Genomic DNA, 18,940 nt, shown 5'->3' with positions numbered 1-18,940 from the left:
ACTTCACAAGTCCATGCCAGTTTCCCATGTGTTAATTCATAAGGCTGTTTGCTGTTTTTTTGGCATTATCCTGAGCGATTAACACACACAAAAGAAAACACACATATAAATGCATATTCAAAAATATATTTCTGGATGTATTTTCTTACAGAAATATGCATGCATAAAGATTTTTATTTTATATGTCTTTGGGTACTTTTCTGTGCCAAGAACTGCATTGCAAAATTCAGCACATGAGATCTGGAGGATGAGTGCGTTCCGAGCCATTCATTAGTCCAAGCATTGTGGACTGGGTCCCTTTCCATTAGAATTTACAAATAAACAATTCTTCAAATGCTGCCCACAAAGGTTCAAAAAATGGGTGCAGCTGCCATGTTTGAAATTGCCACTTCCCAAAAATAATTTCACAGGTAGAATGGCACCCATGCAATTCTGAATACCAGCCACTGTTATATGACTAAGTTATTGTACCAATTCAGCCTATCACTTAAAACACTTAAGGTTGCTTTATAACAGATAACAGCTGAATATTTGTTCTAGATGTCAGCGACTCCAGTTGCAATCCTAAGCAACTTCATAGCAAGTTAGGTGGGAGAACTCCTGTGTGCTGCTTCTTCCCTGTGAATGCCTTCCTCACACACACACACACCCAAATGTAGTGATTGCTACATAATAAACACAATTCCCATGCCCCCTGATTGAAACATAACAGCTGTTTTCAGAACTGGTGCACATCTTGCTGAATTGTGTCATTTCCAGCAGATAAGGGCTGGAATCACAAGTTTAAATATTTCCCTGTATAAAAGTCTCACTGAAATAGAAAACCAGCATGTCGGGGAAGAGGGTAACCACCCTGACATGCTAGGTTTCTGTGTACAACCCCCCCCCCCTTCTGATGGAACATTTAAGCATCAGCAGTTTGAATCTGACTTCTCAAAGAGATGCACCTCAGAATTCTACTGTGTTTTATATAGCAGACCAACTCCAAATGCTACATTGGGACAACATATTAAACAAAGGTTTGTTGTTGTTGTTCAGTTGTTCAGTCGTGTCCGACTCTTCGTGACCCCATGGACCAGAGTACGCCAGGCACGCCTATCCTTCACTGCCTCCCGCAGTTTGCCTCCCGCATCACTGTAAACAAAGGTTTACAGTGATGCAAATGCACACTGGCAAGCCTCAGGCTTCTGTGCCACCCCCACCTCCAGCATAGCTAGGAGGAGGCATTTGGAAGCTTTAATTTCTGATTTAGATTAATCACAGTTGGTTGTATTATGCCAATTCAACACACTGTGGTCACTTTAAGCATGGATTGTTTGAAACAAGCCACTTTAAACTGTGGGTTACAGACCCTCCAAGTGTCCCTATTTTCCAGGGACGGTCCCAGCTTTACATAAGCCATTCCAGTTTCTGATTTGATCCCAGAATGCCCAGCTTTTCCTTAGGACATCCCTATTTTCATGGGAGGAATTTTGGAGGATCTGGAGTTATCCGACCCTTGAGCCATCTAAAGGCAGCCCTGTATAGGGAAACTCTTTAATATTTCATTATGTTTTTAAATATGTTGGAAGCCGGCTAGAGTGGCTGTGACAACCCAGTCAGATGGGTGGAGTATAAATATCACTATTTTTTATAGAATAAAAGGTAAAGGTAAAGGGACCCCTGACCAGTTGCGGATGACTCTGGGGTTGCAGCGCTCATCTCGCTTTACTGGCTGAGGGAGCCGGCGTACAGCTTCCGGGTCCTGTGGCCAGCATGACTAAGCCACTTCTGGCAAACCAGAGCAGCACATGGAAATGCCATTTACCTTCCCGCTTGACTGGTACCTATTTATCTACTTGCACTTTGACGTGCTTTCAAACTGCTAGGTTGGCAGGAGCTGGGACTGAGCAATGGGAGCTCACCCCGTTGCAGGGATTCGAACCTCTGACCTTCTGATCGGCAAGCCCTAGGCTCTGTGGTTTAACCCACAGCCCCATCCGTGTCCCATCCTCTTATAGAATAGGATGTCCCTATTTCCTTGGACAAATATTGGAGGGTATGCGGTTATGAAGCTGACTTCTTTCAACAAACCATAGTTAAGATTAAGCACAAGATTAAGTTCATCTTCATGGCAGAACTGGAATGGGAGATGGAAAGGAGAATGCATGAACTTACCATGATAAAGCATAGTTTACTGTGCTATCCAAACATAGACAAAAGGTTTAATTTAATATGAAAGCTCAATGCATGGTGATTCGCCTCCCCCCCTCTCGTGAATCTCGTTTAATCTTACCCTGAGCCAAATTTCCAGTAGGCTATATTCTGCACATGAGTTTTAGCTAGGATCTTCTGAGCATGTGTGCAGTACTGCTTGGATGATACAGGAAATGTTTATTAATCTGGAATAAACCAGGCTTCTAATGAACATTGGTGTTCAGTGGGAAACCTGCCTTTCCCCAGCTGCTTGCTTTTGGCATTTGTCTGGCCTGGAGGATGGGAGACAAGCAATAATGTCAGGCTGTTGTTCAGAGTCCGGTAGAGGGACCCAGAAAAGCTCCTGGGACAGGATGACAGTTAATTGCATATCTTGCCCTGTGTTCCGAAATGTCACTCCTGCTTCTGTATTTAATAATTCAATGGCTTAACCAAAACGCTCTGCACTAAATTCTGCCAATTGTGTGCCTTGAATGCAACGTAAGAAAGAGCTTGCCTGCCTGCCCCCTTTCTGCAAATGGAATTTCTTTTCCCTGCAAAAACCTCTCCTTGAATGTCAGATGGAGTATTAAAGACCCTGGCTTCCTGGCTAATCAATGACTGGAGGTGGAAACAGCATAACGCTGTCAGTGCAGGCACTCTAGAGGTCATGTCCTCTGTCAAATATACCCTGTTTTAACAAAAGATGATATCGCAAGTGTGAATCAGAGAGTTTACTTTTTAAATTAGGATGAGGATGTGTGTGTTTTTTCCCCCTTCCTCGGGCTCTAGGGGATAAAAATCGCCTCCTTTAATGCTCTTCTTTTAATTAGATCTCGCTGACAATACAGAGGTGTTAAAATCCAGGCTATACGTGTGTTATATAAAGTTTCTGGATGAGATGAATGATGACAACAAAGATTTCCCCAGGATCCCCTGCTCCGCTTCTTCCTGCTTTTGTTCTCGGTGCCACCTTAATTAATTATATTCACTCACAAGCTGGGGATTTTCACACTGGGGAAAAATGCCATGGTCATTGGATATGGGTGGTCTCAAAGCATGGGAGCTTGTTCAATCCACTTTTCCTTAAACCACAATAGCCCTATCTGAAATCCTTTATCCTTCTGGGGTCTAGGTAGCTTTACCAGTGATTTGTCTTTCTCCACTGCTCCCCATTGGGACCGATTGCTTTCCTTTCCTATTCTTTATATAAGAGTCAGTGTGGTATAGTGGTTAAGAGTGGTAGACTCGTAATCTGGTGAACCGGGTTCGCGTCTCCGCTCCTCCACATGCAGCTGCTGGGTGACCTTGGGCTAGTCATACTTCTTTGAAGTCTCTCAGCCCCACTCACCTCACAGAGTGTTTGTTGTGGGGGAGGAAGGGAGAAGAGAGTGTTAGCCGCTTTGAGACTCCTTCGGGTAGTGAAAAGTGGGATATCAAATCCAAACTACTCCTCCTCCTCCTCCTCCTCCTCCTCCTCCTCCTCCTCCTCCTCCTCTTCTTCTTCTTCTTCTTCTTCTTCTTCTTCTTCTTCTTCTTCTTCTTCTTCTTCATGAGCTTCTCCTCTGCCTCAAGCTCACAGGCAGAGGTAAATGAACTGGTTGAACCCAGAGCTGCTATGTCACTAGCTAAGAAACTTGAGCAGGTTCCTGGTATGGAAGCAGAGGTTTTTACTGGCCATAAGCCTGCAGAACCCTAGCTGGAATCCAAAATCTCATGGGTGCAGGGGCGTAGCAAGGTAAATTGGTACCCGGGGGCAAAAGATTTTTTGTCAAACCCCCCCCCCCCCCGGAGGCATGGGAAGGTCAGGTGGTACCCAGTGGGGAAAATTTCCTGTCACCCCCCCCATTGATTCCCCCCTGCAAAAATGGGTTTACATTATTTTATATTTTCTTACAAAGGAATAATAACAAGTAATAATAATAATAAAACTTTTATTTATATCCCGCCCTCCCCGGCCGAAGTCAGGCTCAGGGTGGCTAACATCAGATACATAACATTGGTATAAAATCAAACAATAGTTAAATTACCTCCTAAAAACATCTCGAAATTAAATTAAAGTCTAATTAGATGGCTTTCCACAGGGTTAGGGTTGGGAACAGTAAGTGCTCCACTGAACTGAAATTTCAGCCTTCACGACATAGGAAAACAGCCAAGTAAACAGCTATTTTGGTGGAGGATGGTCAAGATATTAACCGATATGCATGAAATTTCATATATAGCTATATAATCCCTAGTACAGTAAGATAAGACCTTTGGAGCAGGCATTTAAAAAAATAAATAAATTATGAACTGCCCTAGTAGGACAGTAATTTATCCTTGATAATTTGTCACCCCTTCCATTATAGAACATGGGGCGGAGCGCCCCCTACCCTTGCCACACCCCTGCATGGGTGGCTTTCCCCTGTATTCCCAATACAAGTCAGCTACTTCTCCGCTCTTCTGTGCTTGCCCAAGAATCCAGGGGACAGCAGGTGAGAGGCCACACAAAGGAGAAGTACTCACCCATTCTCTAGAGAGTTGGTCCTTTAAAACATTCACACTTCTGTAGTATTGGGTTGCAGCTTCAGATTCTACCACCTGCTTTTGAAGAATCATGATTTTATAGTTCCAAGAAGCTGGCCATGTGCATATAACAGAAACAGGGATCACTAGATGATGATGTTTGCAAATCTGTACTGCATTGTGATTCTTAACCTCTAAAAGGCCTGAATAGAGGCTGTCAGATCGCAAACTATAATGCCACTCATGCCTTCAGAGTGATTGGTTGTTGTTTAGTCGTTTAGCCATTTCTGACTCTTCATGACCCCATGGATCAGAGTGATTAGATTTAATTATTTTTGCATGTACAGATGATCAGCAGTATGGTTTGTATTCCACTAACTCATACTCAGAGTAGACTAATTGGAATTAATTGCAATGGGTCTACTCTGAGTAAAAGTTGAGTGATATGTCTAGGGCCACATGATAGAATTTTTTGGATTAGAACTAAATATTTTGCTTCCCCCTGTCTAAATATTTAACCTCTGTTTTTGTACAAAATACCATCAGCCCTAGTTCTCCCTCCCCTGCCTATGAGTCTATACTTTTTAATGTCACAGATCAGATTTTTACGGCAGTCAAGAAAATGCAAGTTCCATAAACAGAGCCATGGTATAGATTCCTTATGTCATTTGGCAAAGTGCAGGCAAATAATGAAATATTTTCTCTTTTTCTTGGGGGTTAACTGCACGTAATTATTTGCTCTGGTTAAGTGCTTATGGCACAGCTCATGAACACCTGCTTTTGAAGAGACTGTTTCTCATTTTAACTAAGACTTTTAATTTTTTTAAAAAAAATGAGAGAAGAAAGAGATTATTGCCCATGAGCTCTTTCAGACATGACTATTATTATCATTGATTTGAAACAAAAATGAAACAAAAAACTGAAGACCGAGTTCTATTACATAATAAAAATTGGAACAAGCCTTTGGACATCAACCTGGGGGGGGGGGGATCATTGCTTGATTGAGTACATCTCTAGTGAGATGATAGACAATTGCTCATTAGGAAGACTTTGGCTAGCTTTAAAACTAGTTGATGATATTTTTGATACAGTGCATGAATAATAATAATGTTGTTGTTGTTCAGTCGTTCAGTCGTGTCCGACTCGTCGTGACCCCATGGACCAGAGCACGCCAGGCACGCCTATCTTTCACTGCCTCCCGCAGTTTGGCCAAATAATAATAATAATAATAATAATAATAATAATAATAATTTATTTGTACCCCACCCGTCTGGCTGGGTTTCCCCAGCCACTCTGGGCGGCTTCCAACAAAGATTAAAAATACATGAAAATATCACACATAAAAAACTTCCCTGAACAGGGCTGCCTTCAGATGTCTTCTGAATGTAAGGTAGTTGTTTATCTCTTTGACATGAGATGGGCGGGCATTCCACAGGGCAGGTGCCACTACCGAGAAGGCCCTCTGCCTGGTTCCCTGTAGCTTTGCTTCTCATAGTGAGGGAACTGCCAGAAGGCCCTCGGCGTTGGACCTCAGTGTCCGGGCAGAATGATGGGGAATATGAATATGAATTTATATGAATAAATATAGTCACAGTGCTATACTAGATCACTAGACCAGGCAAGTTCGGAGCATTTTCATTTGTTTCTTCATATGTTTGAGAGGCTAATTATTTATTAAATGTTGGGCTGTAGCCCCCATACTATGATCCCAAAGAGCTTCTCACTCACTCCATGCCACCCAGCAAGGCATGCACCCCTGCCTGTACCAGCCTCCAACAAGATGCTGACAAAGCATCACAAAAGATGCAACTTCAGACCTGGCAGGTGCCTCTTCCAGTGCAATTGAAATGGATTCAGAAACCTCCGGGGCGTCCTTTCATTTGGGGCTGTTCAGAGGGGTTTTGTCAAGCTGGAATGATAAAGGCAGAAGTCTGTCGTCCATTATTGGGGGTATGGCATGTAATAAAGTCTGGATGGGGGCTCATCGGTCTTAGCTGCCTATGCTGAAACAGGGGCTACTACTGGTGCACATGGGATTTATACAGGCAGTTGCTCCTTCCTTAACGGAGACATCCTCTGTTCTGAAAGCTAATTTTTGTTATTATTATTTTTAATTTATATACCACCCTACACCCGGAGGTCTCAAGGTGGTTCACAAAAAAGATCAACATAAAAACCACAATAAATGTAATCCAAATAAAAACAACAGCCCAATAACACCCCCCCAAAAGAGCCACATTTTAAAAAGGACATGGGATGTCAATCAGATCGATCAAAGGCCTGGTTAATAAGGAATGTTTTTGTCTGGCACCTAAAGGTGTATAATGAAGATCTGAGGTTTGATTTGTTTATTTATTTGCTTTTGTTTAGTGCAGTGTTTCCCAAACTTGGGCCTCCTGCTGTTTTGGGACTACAATTCCCATCACCCTGACCACTGGTCTTGCTAGCTAGGGATGATGGGAGTTGTAGTCCAAAAACAGCTGGAGACACACACACACACACACACACACACCCCAAGTTTGTGAAACACTGGTTTGGTGCATGTATTGAAAGACATTATCTTTCCAGGCTAACTTAGTTGTAGGCAAAGCCCAGATTTTGGTGGAAAGGGGCAAAGAGATTTTGCTGGGCAGACGAATGGGGTAGGGGAGGAAACTGCTTTCTCCTCTTTCAGCAAGGCATGCTGCTACCATGCATCAGCTGATATGTGGTTGAGAGTGTGCTATGCTGCAGCAAAAGGAACATTCAGGAGCCCACTTTCAGCTTCTACTTGTTCCTTTGAACCCCTCTTACTTGCCCCATACTTGATGTCATGTATGGGGAGGGCTGAGGAGCCATGTTTTGCCACTGGCATAGGTTCCCTTCCCTTTTCTATATACCCTCCCTTAAAAAGTACCTCTGATTATTACCAAACAAACAAAACACACCTAATGGTGTCCCGCTCCCCCAATTTAAATAGTTTTTTTAAAAAGCTCCTGTTTTATAGTCTACTAGCATAAGAGTGGTATGCGTTCAATTAATGTTCATTTTCTGGGGGCACTGTTCAGTGCCAAACAATGCTATGATGTTGTGGGTACAGTATTCTGTCTCGTAAATGTTCTGCTGTCTCACAGAGAAACTTCATTTTGTTTCTTTTAAAAGGTGTTATAAGAACAGCCTTGCCAAACATGGACAGAGAAGTCAAAGAGCAATATCAGGTTCTCATTCAGGCCAAGGACATGGGAGGACAGCTTGGAGGATTGGCTGGAACTACTACGGTGAACATCACTCTCACTGATGTCAATGACAATCCACCCAGATTTCCCAAGAGTAAGTTCTATCACCTAAGAGTAACATTCTAGATGAAAATGCTTGTGTTTATTATATCAGTCTGATGAATGTTCCAAATGACTTGTGCTATGGCAGCATGGTGCCACATGGGTCAATTTATAGCATGACATTAAGACAATTTTTTGCCAGCGGAGAGCTGGTCTAGACATTGTATTCCCCTTGCCCCTGCCCCAATGCATTATCTGTTGCAACATTGTATGAGTCAAGGCCACCACTTGACCATTGACCACACTGGCCAGAGCTGATGGGAGCTGGAGCCCAAAGCATTCAGAAGGTACCAGGTTGTGCAAGTCTTGTTTAAATGAAACAGCTGGGGAAGGAAGCTAATCTCAGATCTGTGGTGAGTGAAACTGTTTCTGGATTGGCTCTGAAATGCTTACTGGAGATTCCTTAAATCTGCTTACAATTAAGCATATACAGGGTGATTCATAATGAAGTTTCAACGCACTATAAAAAAGAAGAATATAATATATCTTATGTTACCTGTAACAGAATAGTAGGGGAATTTTTTTTTAAAGAAAAAGCCACAGCTTGGAGGTTGTTTTCTGAATCGCGATCGAAAATGCCGCTGCACAACAGTTACAGATTCCGTTCTGCTCAATTCAAGAACACAACACGCCTTCTCCACTGCAGACACAGCTATTTTGCCTGACTAGTCACGTGACACATGCAGTATCACCTACGTCACTTCCCTCAGTAGCGGAACACAAACTTTATGAGTACATCTACTTCACGGTTTGCAGTTGTGGTCCGTGTCATTGACTGTCACTGTTTTACAGCATCTGGAACATTATGAATCACCCTATATTTCTGAAACACCAAAGAAGTCAACATTTTCTGGGTTTATCTCTCTCTCTCTCCCCCCCCCCACACACAACCACCTTTCCAATAGTTTACCGCTTCTCCGCAAAGCACCAGATTCCCAAACTGTTATGTACAACATCTGACCTCTCTAAAGAATTGCAGACAGAGTTCTGCATTTTCCCAGATGCCTGGTTTCATATAGTGTTCTCTCCAGCCGTGCTTTTGACTGTTTCTGCTATTGCTTAAAGCAGGCCCTGAATATTGCTTTGTAATAGATGCGGTGTCTTAATAGACTTGGGCATTTCCAAGTGCAAAGGGAAAAGAGTGCTAGCAAACACACATGTCAAACACTTGTTCTCTATTTTATTTTTATTTTGTTCAGCAGAGATGTCATGGAGTTCTTTCTTTACACTTCCAGGGATCTAATCTTGTAGCTCTGTGGCCGTGAATATAGAACGGTTTCCTCCTTGGCAACGCATTTGCCCTCGGAAAAACCAACACTTCTTCCCCGACTTCCCTTCTGCGCACAGCTCAAGTTGAAAACCTTTCACCTCTATCACATAGAATGTCACAAAAGCCAAATAATAGCTGTCAGCCTTTGTGGGAATAGAGGAGAGTACGCGAGAGAGAAATTGTGCGATGCAGGCTGGGGCAAGGAAGTAATACTGAACGAGAAAATTTGCATGAGCTACGGCAATCATGTCATGGAATGCTTTGCTGAACTGTGGAGGGTTTAATCAGAAGAGACACTTTAGTGGGAAGTAGGGGAACTTTAGGTGTTTTCACCCATAAAATTGATCCCACATAAACAACTGCTACAGCTGCCTACACCAGGACTTACATTTATCTGGGCTGGAGGGTTTGTATTCTCTAGTATGTCGTATATTGTTCATATTGAAAGGGGCGTGAATATAATTTATTGCTTGCTTTTCTCAGTAGATTCCGAATTAATCTCATCTCTGGTTTTTTCAGGTATTTTCTTGTAGGGTCAGTTAAGAGATTGGCCCAAACATTCTGAATTTCTGTTTTCCTTTGCGGTGGCCCCCTCTGCTGTAAAGCAAGTTGGCGTTCAAAGGGGACAATGCTTGTCACTTCAGCAGTTTGGAACATGAGCATGAGCCATTCTTAGATCTAGGCTGGTGTATGACATCAAGAAAAAAGTGCACCAAGAACTCTGGCCAGTAAATTTCAATGGTGGGAATAAATCCTACTCACAAGTCAAAAATCAAACAAAAGTATATATTTTTGACTTGTGAGTTGGATTTATTCCCACCATTGAAATTTACTGGCCAGAGTTCTTGGTGCACTTTTTTCTTGGTATATTTAATAACAAGAACTCCAATTTATTTAATGGTGTATGACATCACCATTGACGACATCTTTAGGAGCATCTTCAGGTCTGAATACTGGGCATCCCATCTCCTGCATGTTCCTACAACCTCACTGTGACTTCCTATATATCTCATCCTTCTTTTCTTTCCCCAAACTTTCCTAGAGGTAGAGCAGCACTGTCATGAAGGTGTGTGTGTGTGTGTGTGTGTGTGTGAGAGAGAGAGAGAGAGAGAGAGAGATGAAGGGGTGTGTCTTGTGTAGCACTTCAGTCTGGCTTTTAGCCTGTTGTGAAATTAGAGGTGCAAGGCAAATCCATTATTATTTTCACTCCCTAAAGCAAAAGTTGTGTGTTGTAACCCAAGTAAATTGCACTTGGAGCAAAAGCATTTAAATGAATTGGTAAAGGTAAAGGTACCCCTGACCATTAGGTCCAGTCACAGACGACTCTGGGGTTGTGGCGTTCATCTCGCTCTATAGGCTGAGGGAGCCGGCGTTTGTCCGCAGACAGTTTTTCTGGGTCATGTGGCCACCATGACTAAGCTGCTTCTGGTGAACCACAGCAGCGCAAGGAAACGCCGTTTACCTTCCTGCCAGAGCGGTACCTATTTATCTACTTGCACTTTTGGGCGTGCTTTCGAACTGCTAGGTGGGCAGGAGCTGGGACCGAACAACGGGAGCTCACCCCGTCGCGGGGATTCGAACTGCCGACCTTCTGATTGGCAAGCCCTAGGCTCTGTGGTTTAGACCACAGCGCCACCTGCATCCCAATTTAAATGAATAGACATAGGCTAATCATGTCTGTTAATTTCAATGGGTCTACTAGGAGTATTTCTGACATTGGCAACAACATTGTGTATATGCATTGAATTTCTAAAGCAAGGTTCTGCTTCAGACTCAAGGTGATCTTGGTTATATCCAAAGTTGTCTGATGAGGTTTATCCCGCCCCCAGTCAATTTCATTTCCCCCCCCACTTTCCCCTCCCTCATACTATGGAGATTCTGCCAAGTTCCTATTCACTAAGATTTCACCCTCAGAGTTCCAGCAGTTGAGGATTTTTCTCCCACTGTTTTTGGTCAAGTGAAGTTGGTTCTCATGTTTCATTTTTGATGTAACAACAGCCCACACATGGAGGTTGTACCGCTTCCATTTCATTCATCTGGGGAACAAATTGTACAACTCAGAGCCCAGATGAAACAAATGAAATCACACCACATCAGAGAGAGCTCTAGTTTAAAAACTTTCTCTCTGGGGAAAGGAGAAATGTTCAGTCGCCACAGAGTATCACCTCCAGTGGAATTTGAAATGAAGGTTTCTCAGTCAGTGAAACTTCCATGGAATTTCAAGGAAAGCTATAAAGAGTTTTATAAGACTGACTAAACTTAACAGGCTTGTTGCACTAATTGAAAATAATCTCTGTTCATAACCATTAAAATAGTTATGTATGCAACTGTTTTAACTATTTTTATATATGTTAACTGTTTTATATATGTTAGATTTTAAGTTGTTTTGACATGCCTCATAGGAAGGAGTCATAACAGGAGGTGGTGGTTAGAATAATAAGGGGTGAGGGAAGGAAGGAACATCAATCTACAGGTACCTGTATTTATATTAGCTTGTAGTATTACCACTATGTGCTACAATTAAGTGGCGACTCAGTTCACCCCCCCCCAAACAAGGAAGTCACTTACGTTCAAAGCACCTGTGTGATTTCTGCCTTGAATCCAGCTGAGTTTGTTCTTGGTATGAGCTTTCGTGTGCATGCATGTGTATCTGAAGAAGTGTGCATGCACACGAAAGCTCATACCAAGAACAAACTCAGTTGGTCTCTAAGGTGCTACTGGAAAGAATTTCCTATTTTGTTTCGACTATGGCAGACCAACACGGCTACCAACCTGTAATTGCATCCAGCTGTTATGCAGTTTAAATAGCTGCATATGAAATCATTCCTTTCATTTTCTCATTTCATTTTTTCATTTTATTATGGTTATCACACCCTTGTGGCTTACGTAAGTTAAAACAGTAAGTTAAAACAACAACATCAGTAATAAAGTATCACAACCAGCAGGGGAGCAGATCCAGATCCAGTGCAACATAGAAAGTAATAGATATAAAAGGCATATCTACAATTATCTTCAAAGTGGTGAGCCACTTTAGAGAAGGAGTTTGAAAGACTGGGTGTGAAAGCCTTGGATGTTAAGATTGGATACTTGGGAGGGGCAGTCTAGGAGAGGACATTGTCTGTGGAATTCCCTACCCAAAAATGTGCATCTACCACCTTCATTACATAGGTTTTCCTTTTTAATTTTTTTTAAAAAAATTGATTTAAAATAATAAAAATTACAAACAACAATTCAAAGTCCGAATATCGAGATTACTCTGAATCTCCTGACTTCCCCCCATCCCTTCCATGATAATATTTACAACTGCATATCAATATTTATCCAAATTTTATCCTTCTAAATTAACCATACTTTTTTAACTTGCTTGCAGTGGTCTCGTAAGCAAATCATAAACTTTCCCCATTCTTCTTAAAAGTTCTTGATTTCTGGGCTTCCCAGTTAATTTTGCCATTTCGGCATAGTCAATCAACTTGGTTTGCCATTCTTCTCTAGTCAGGGTTGTTTCTTCCTTTCATCTCTGGGCTAGTAGCATCCATGCGGGTGTTGTCACGTACGTTAACAGTCTTTTCTGGTCCTTTGGTATCTCGATACTTGTAATACCTAATAAGAAGGCTTCTGGTTTTTTAACATTACATAGGTTTTGCTAGCACAGGAAGAACAGTGGATAAACAGGATCTGCAAAACAAATTAACTCATCAGAGTGAACCAATATAACCAAATCAAATTACGTTTGGCCAGGTGTTCATTAGTAAATGGGGGTGAACAGCATTGCCATAGGCTGAAGATGCACCTCTTCACCTAGGTCTTTGATATACTCTGGTTTCACCTCAGATCATATAAACCTAGGTCTTTGATATCTGAGAGATACATATATTAGGATTCACCCTGTTCTTCTGATTGTGAATGGTTTTTAAACTGATTTCAATGTTGCACTTCACGTTGTTGTAATCCAGCCCGGGAACTTATGATAAAGGGTAAGAAATTCAACCAAATCAATCCACCAATCAACAGATACTGCACCATCTCCATCCAACTTACCTCTAATGGTTGGTGAAATTCACAGAAAGGCTCAGAAGATGATCTTAATAATCAGACAGGTTGATGCAGCCCTTTAAGAAGCTACATCATAAGCCATTTTGGGTGCTAAAGCCTGTTGCACTTTAATGATGATGGAGACACTGTAGACTGCTTCCAGACTCTTCCTTGCTCCCTCTCCAAATACTGAGAAGGAACCTTTTGGCTTAGGGCTTAGAGCAGTGAAGGAGAGTCTGTAACTTTCCAAATGTTGCTGGACTACAAACACCTACCATGCCTCACCACTGGCCAGAGAATGGGAGAATAGAGTCCAACAACATATGGGAGGGCAGAGGTTCCCTGCCACCCTCTTCGGCATCATTCACCCATGGCATCTGCTTCACCCCACTTCATGAGCGGTCCAATCCTGGGTGTAAGTACCAAAAAAGTGGCCTTCTGGGGGCATTGTATGGCAGCAGCAGGGAGCGGGAACTTAAGAGGGAGCCTAAGCCCATTCACTTCCATTGTGTGACTTGCAACCTGGTGCACAACGTTAATTCAAAGGCTTGTTTTCCCTCTGCCAAGCTTAGGCAGAGTGGTAGCAACAGCATCACTGCTGATTGGAACTGTTGTAACTTTATGCCATCTTACTGCATACCAGTTTGCTTTATGCCAGCTTCTTGCGCATAGGATACCTCCTCTAGTCTGGGAGATGTGGGTTAGGTCGGTTTAGTTAAAAATGTAGACCAGATGAAATTCTACTACACCCATCTCTCATTTTGGCATGCCCAGGGTGGAACTTGGACCCTAACAGAGGAATAGTTAAGTATTGAGATTCACTCTCCTCCCATCATTAGGAGCTTGAAACTGTTAGAAGTTTCTTATATTGCAGAACGGTTGCAATATATGAATTAAATCTGCATAGCTAGATCCTAAGATATAATTGCAGATGAATGAATAAATGAATTCACTAAATTCAAATAACTATTAAAATAAATAAAAATAAAATTTGCAGGGGCCCTTCTAGATTTGGAATGAGAACTAGCCAAGTCATTCATCTATTTCACATCGGTTGTTTTTTTTAAAAACAACAACAACAACAACAACACATGGCATCTAAGACATTAGCACAAGGATGGGGACCTGTGGCTCTGCAGATATCATTAGACATCAGCTCCTCTAAGCCTCAGCCAGGATGGGCAATGTTCAGGGATGATGAGAGCTCTAGTTCAGGAGCAACTGGAGGGCCGCAAGTTCCCCATCTCTGCACAGCTGGATCTGACAAGGTCAGAAAGAAATCCACCATTTGACAGTTGGGATAAGGCAGCATTCTGTGATCAATTGGAAGGGTTGGAAATTTCGTTAGGTCTGAAAAAAATATAGACCCCACTGTTGTAAAATATACTGTGATCACCTCTAGAGCTGCTACAACTTATTTATAGCAGTTTTAATTCATCTTCTTCAGGAGGAGAAAGATTTACTTACACATTTAAACAGAAGATGTATAATTAACTGAGATAAATGATACATTGTGGAATAATGCAAATTAAGTGAAGAAGTTAATTCATGTTTTTCAGTATTTTTGTTCCATAACTTCTTCATCACTTTATTTCTTTGTGTTGGAAGAGAGAAAATGAAAGCATTTAGCTATATAATGTCTTTTATGAAATGCAATATATGTCATAGGGATATTTGGATTCAAATACCCACTAACACACACAAATATAAATATCCTACTGAGAGACAAAGATCACAAAAAAGAAAACAATCACTATGAACATTAATTAATTGCATTTTCCCCATTCTAGTTTTAGCAAATCATAATCCCTCTTAACCTAGCAAATCATAGTGGGGAGAGCTTTTCTTGGTTGAAATAATGGAAGACCCATAATTCACCTTTCTTTTATACTGGAAATAGCTAGCAATTCAGGTAAAGAATGGTTTTTCCAAAAATTATTTCCAAATCAATAAAGTTTTTATGGTTTGCCCTGATATCATGTCATGTAAGTGAGTGGTTTGAAATTGTTTGCATAAAAGGAAAATAAATGGAGAACAGGATGGTTTATGATATTATTAAAAAGATACACAGACTTTTGCCTTCCAGAAGTCCACGAAAACATAAAGGCTTAAAAAAAAGTCCTATTATTGCACTGCTCATTTAAAGTTTGGTGGTTTTCATATAAGAATCTGCTCATACATTAAAATCAATTTCTTCTTTCATTGCTGCTGCAGCTGTTGTTAATTTATTAAATTTCTAGGCAACCCTTCCTACTAAAGGAGCTCAGTGGAGTGGAACATGCACTATAGAAAGCCCAGAACTTTTTTGCACACTGTGCTCAGATGTGGTTTTCAAACTTTCTTCCCTGAGGGAACTCCTTTTGCATCAACTTCCAGATAACATTGTTTGACTTTCAGCCAAAGAAACCCTGGATTTTGGGCTTGTGATAGGGCACTGTTAGGGCAAGAGACAGGAACAAGTCAGCAATAACACATACAGTGCCAGCCTCTGTCTTGGTGTGCCTTGGGACAGATGGACATAGCCTCACTTTGCAGGTGTTTTACTCTCCCACAGTTCAAGCATGTCCACATCTCCCGTCTTCTTCCTTCATTGCTTGGTTCCCAGCCTGTCCCCTCCTGTGCCGGGCAGATTTTCAGCATTTGTGGATGATAACACAGCTGCTGCCACTCCTACTCTTCACCTATGGACCCAAAATAAACAGATCTGTCAATCATTGGTAGTGGTTGACAAGTTGTCCTTCACAGAAGCTTGTCTACTAAAATACTATTGCTGTTCTATTTATTAAGGAGCTCTTGGTAAGCTACAGGAGGGACTCCTGGGCTCCCAGTCAGAAAACCATTATCCTAGGACCTAGCACAGTTTAACCAGTAGCAGGTGTATTTATCTTTTCAACAGTAGTTGGACCGTGCATGATTCTCTGTTTTGTTTGCAGCAGCAGCAAAATAAAGCTAATGCTATTCTAGGCTGCATCAACAGAAGTATAGTGTCCAGATCAAGGGAAGTAAAAGTCTCGGTCAGATCACAACTGGAATACTGTGTCCAATTTTGGGCACCACAATTTATGAAGGATGTGGACAGGCTGGAACGTGTGCAGAAGAGGGCAACCAAGATCATCAAGGGTCTGGAAACCAAACCTTATGAGGAACGGTTGAAGGAGCTGGTTATGTTTAGCCTGGAAAAGAGGAGACTTGAGAGGAGATATGAGAGCCGTATTCAAATGTCTCGAGCAGTCATGTGGAAGAGGGAGAAAGTTTGTTTTCTCCTGCTCTGGAGGGTGGGACTCAAACCAATGGCTTCAAGTTGCAAGAAAGGAGATTCCAACTAAACATTGAGGGGTGTTTCTGACAGTAAAAGCTGTTCGACAGTAGGACAGTCTCCCCCGAGAGGTTGTGGATTCTCCTACCTTGAAGGTTTTTAAGCAGAGGTTGGATAACCATCTGTCATGGATGCTTTAGCTGAGATTCCTGCCTTGCAGGGGGGTCAGACTATATGACCCTTGGGGTCCCTTCCAACTCTACAATTCTGTGATTCAAAATTGCAGCAGTGGAGTTCTGTATGAAATAGCATACTCAAGATGTAAGTCAGCACTGGTCGAAAATGCAAAACCTGACTCATATGTTGTCACAAATGAATAAACTTAGCCGTGTTGACATTCTATAAGCACAGCAAAATAAAAGGTCTGAGGAAGGAATCGGCACCAGCCACTTCTCTCTTCTCTGATTTAACACCCCTACCCCTTTGTTTTATACAACTTTTGAACGAGCCACTTTGTAGCACTTACAGCGGCGGAGGAAGCCTCTCGGGCACCTGGGTGGGGCACCCTGCCCATAGGCACACGCCGCACTGCCCACAGGGATGCGGTGCATGCGGCTTCCCCTAGGGATGTGACGTGTGTGACATCCATGGTGGCCCATCCTGTCTGCTGTCCGTCCGCTGCCTCCCCCCAGCTGTAGGGCAGCTGAGGCCCTGCAGCGCGGCATCCCTATCAGTGTGGCAGCAATCTGCCATGAGGGGATTTTGTCACCCCTTCAGGAATGGCACCCAGAGCACACCGCCCCCGTCACCCCCGCCTTTCTCTGCCACTGAGTATGTATCAGGCTGTTTGTCTGTCTCATGGTCATTAGCCCCTAAATGATGAGTGTTTGTGCGTGGATCACCCCAGGTGTACCACACTGAGGCTAGTGAAGAGGGGAAACCCTTCAAGTTGTATGCACAGATTGCGTTGTGCATGTTGTTATAAATTTCCTACTCTATTAGAGATCTGTTGCCACACAAACATTAGATGATCCGCAGGAGAGGCAAAAAGTAAAGCAGTGAACTTAATGAAATTTGACATTTTCCCCCAGTCACTGTTGCCATTTGGGTAACTTCGGCTAAGCAAAAGGCAATTTGTGCATGTGTAAATTACAATGTGTTTCCTTTAAGTAAATCAAGCGTGTGTGACATTTGGATTCAGCTTGCCCTTTCCAATGTTCTCGAATTGACCCTTACCTATGTGACCGCAGCCGTAAATCCAAACTTTGCAGATTATGCTGTTCCCATTGCCATTCTTTGGTAGAACCAAGGAGCAAAATTCTTCTGATTTATCTCATGCGTGAATACACACCCAGCTCCCTTCTAAAAGCTCTCCGCAGTTCTCATTGTTAGCTGATGCATCAAAAGTGAAACCTTAACAAAAGTGCATGACAGGAGTTCAGCAAAGCTTAGAGCAGCCCCTGGGCAAAATGTTTCCTTCCATTCCAAACAGTCCACTATGATGGGTCCACAAGTAAGTTGACAAGCCTCCTGTTTTTCTTGCCTCTCCGGGCTTGCAAAAATCAGGGGTTTGTCAGTAACATGCAAACCACAGTGCTTTGGGTGTGGTAGGTTTGCCTTAGAGAGAAAATTAGCCAAAGCAGTTGTCTGTGTGCACCTGTATGTGTGCATATATGTTAAAGGGGAATACAAGTTGAGCAGTTAATGTGCTTAACAGCAGGGCATTGTTATCTGTAATCTGCCCATGAAGAAGGAATTTTTAACGTCTTCCAGTAAACATGCATCATCTACAACAGGTCTTGGGGAATGGGCATATTTTGACTGAATTGTATACATTCTGTGGTCAATTTGCAGAATCTCCAATATGCCATAATCTCGCACTGATCAGTTTGGAAATGGGAAGAAATAGACTTATGGATGCAAAGAAAACACTGGCCAGAGATTGAGTGATCTCCCCATTCCTATATGTATATGTATGTTTTGTGATACAGGGAACTGTCTTACAACTGTGCAACACCTTGCATTTATCATAACAAAAGTAAAGATAAAGGTAAAGAGACCCCTGACCATTAGGTCCAGTTGCAGACGACTCTAGGGTTGCGGCGCTCATCTCGCTTCACTGGCCGAGGGAGCCGGCGTACAGCTTCCGGGTCATGTGGCCAGCATGACTAAGCCACTTCTGGCGAACCAGAGCAGCACACGGAAATGCCGTTTACCTTCCCACCGGAGCGGTACCTATTTATCTACTTGCACTTCGTGCTTTTGAAATGCTAGGTTGGCAGGAGCAGGGACCGAGCAACAGGAGCTCACTCGGTCGCGGGAATCGAACAGCCGATCTTCTGATCGGCAAGCCCTAGGCTCCCATAAAAAAAGTAGACTGGTATA

General features: G+C 42.5%; 1 protein-coding gene across 2 annotated transcripts in view; it reads left to right on the top strand.

Moving 5' to 3' along the window:
• The window catches only part of CDH12 (cadherin 12), a 243,202-nt gene that overhangs the window by 176,514 nt on the left and 47,748 nt on the right, over positions 1 to 18,940 (top strand). For both annotated transcript variants that reach the window (XM_033154397.1, XM_033154396.1), the window contains exon 5: positions 7,822 to 7,989. In XM_033154397.1, the coding sequence (XP_033010288.1) occupies positions 7,822 to 7,989 (168 nt within the window). The remainder of the gene's footprint in view (positions 1 to 7,821; positions 7,990 to 18,940) is intronic.

The sequence above is a fragment of the Lacerta agilis genome, chromosome 7 (genome assembly GCF_009819535.1).
Source record: "Lacerta agilis isolate rLacAgi1 chromosome 7, rLacAgi1.pri, whole genome shotgun sequence".
Classification (NCBI taxonomy): Eukaryota; Metazoa; Chordata; class Lepidosauria; order Squamata; family Lacertidae; genus Lacerta; species Lacerta agilis.
This window is presented reverse-complemented; position numbering and strand designations above follow the sequence as displayed.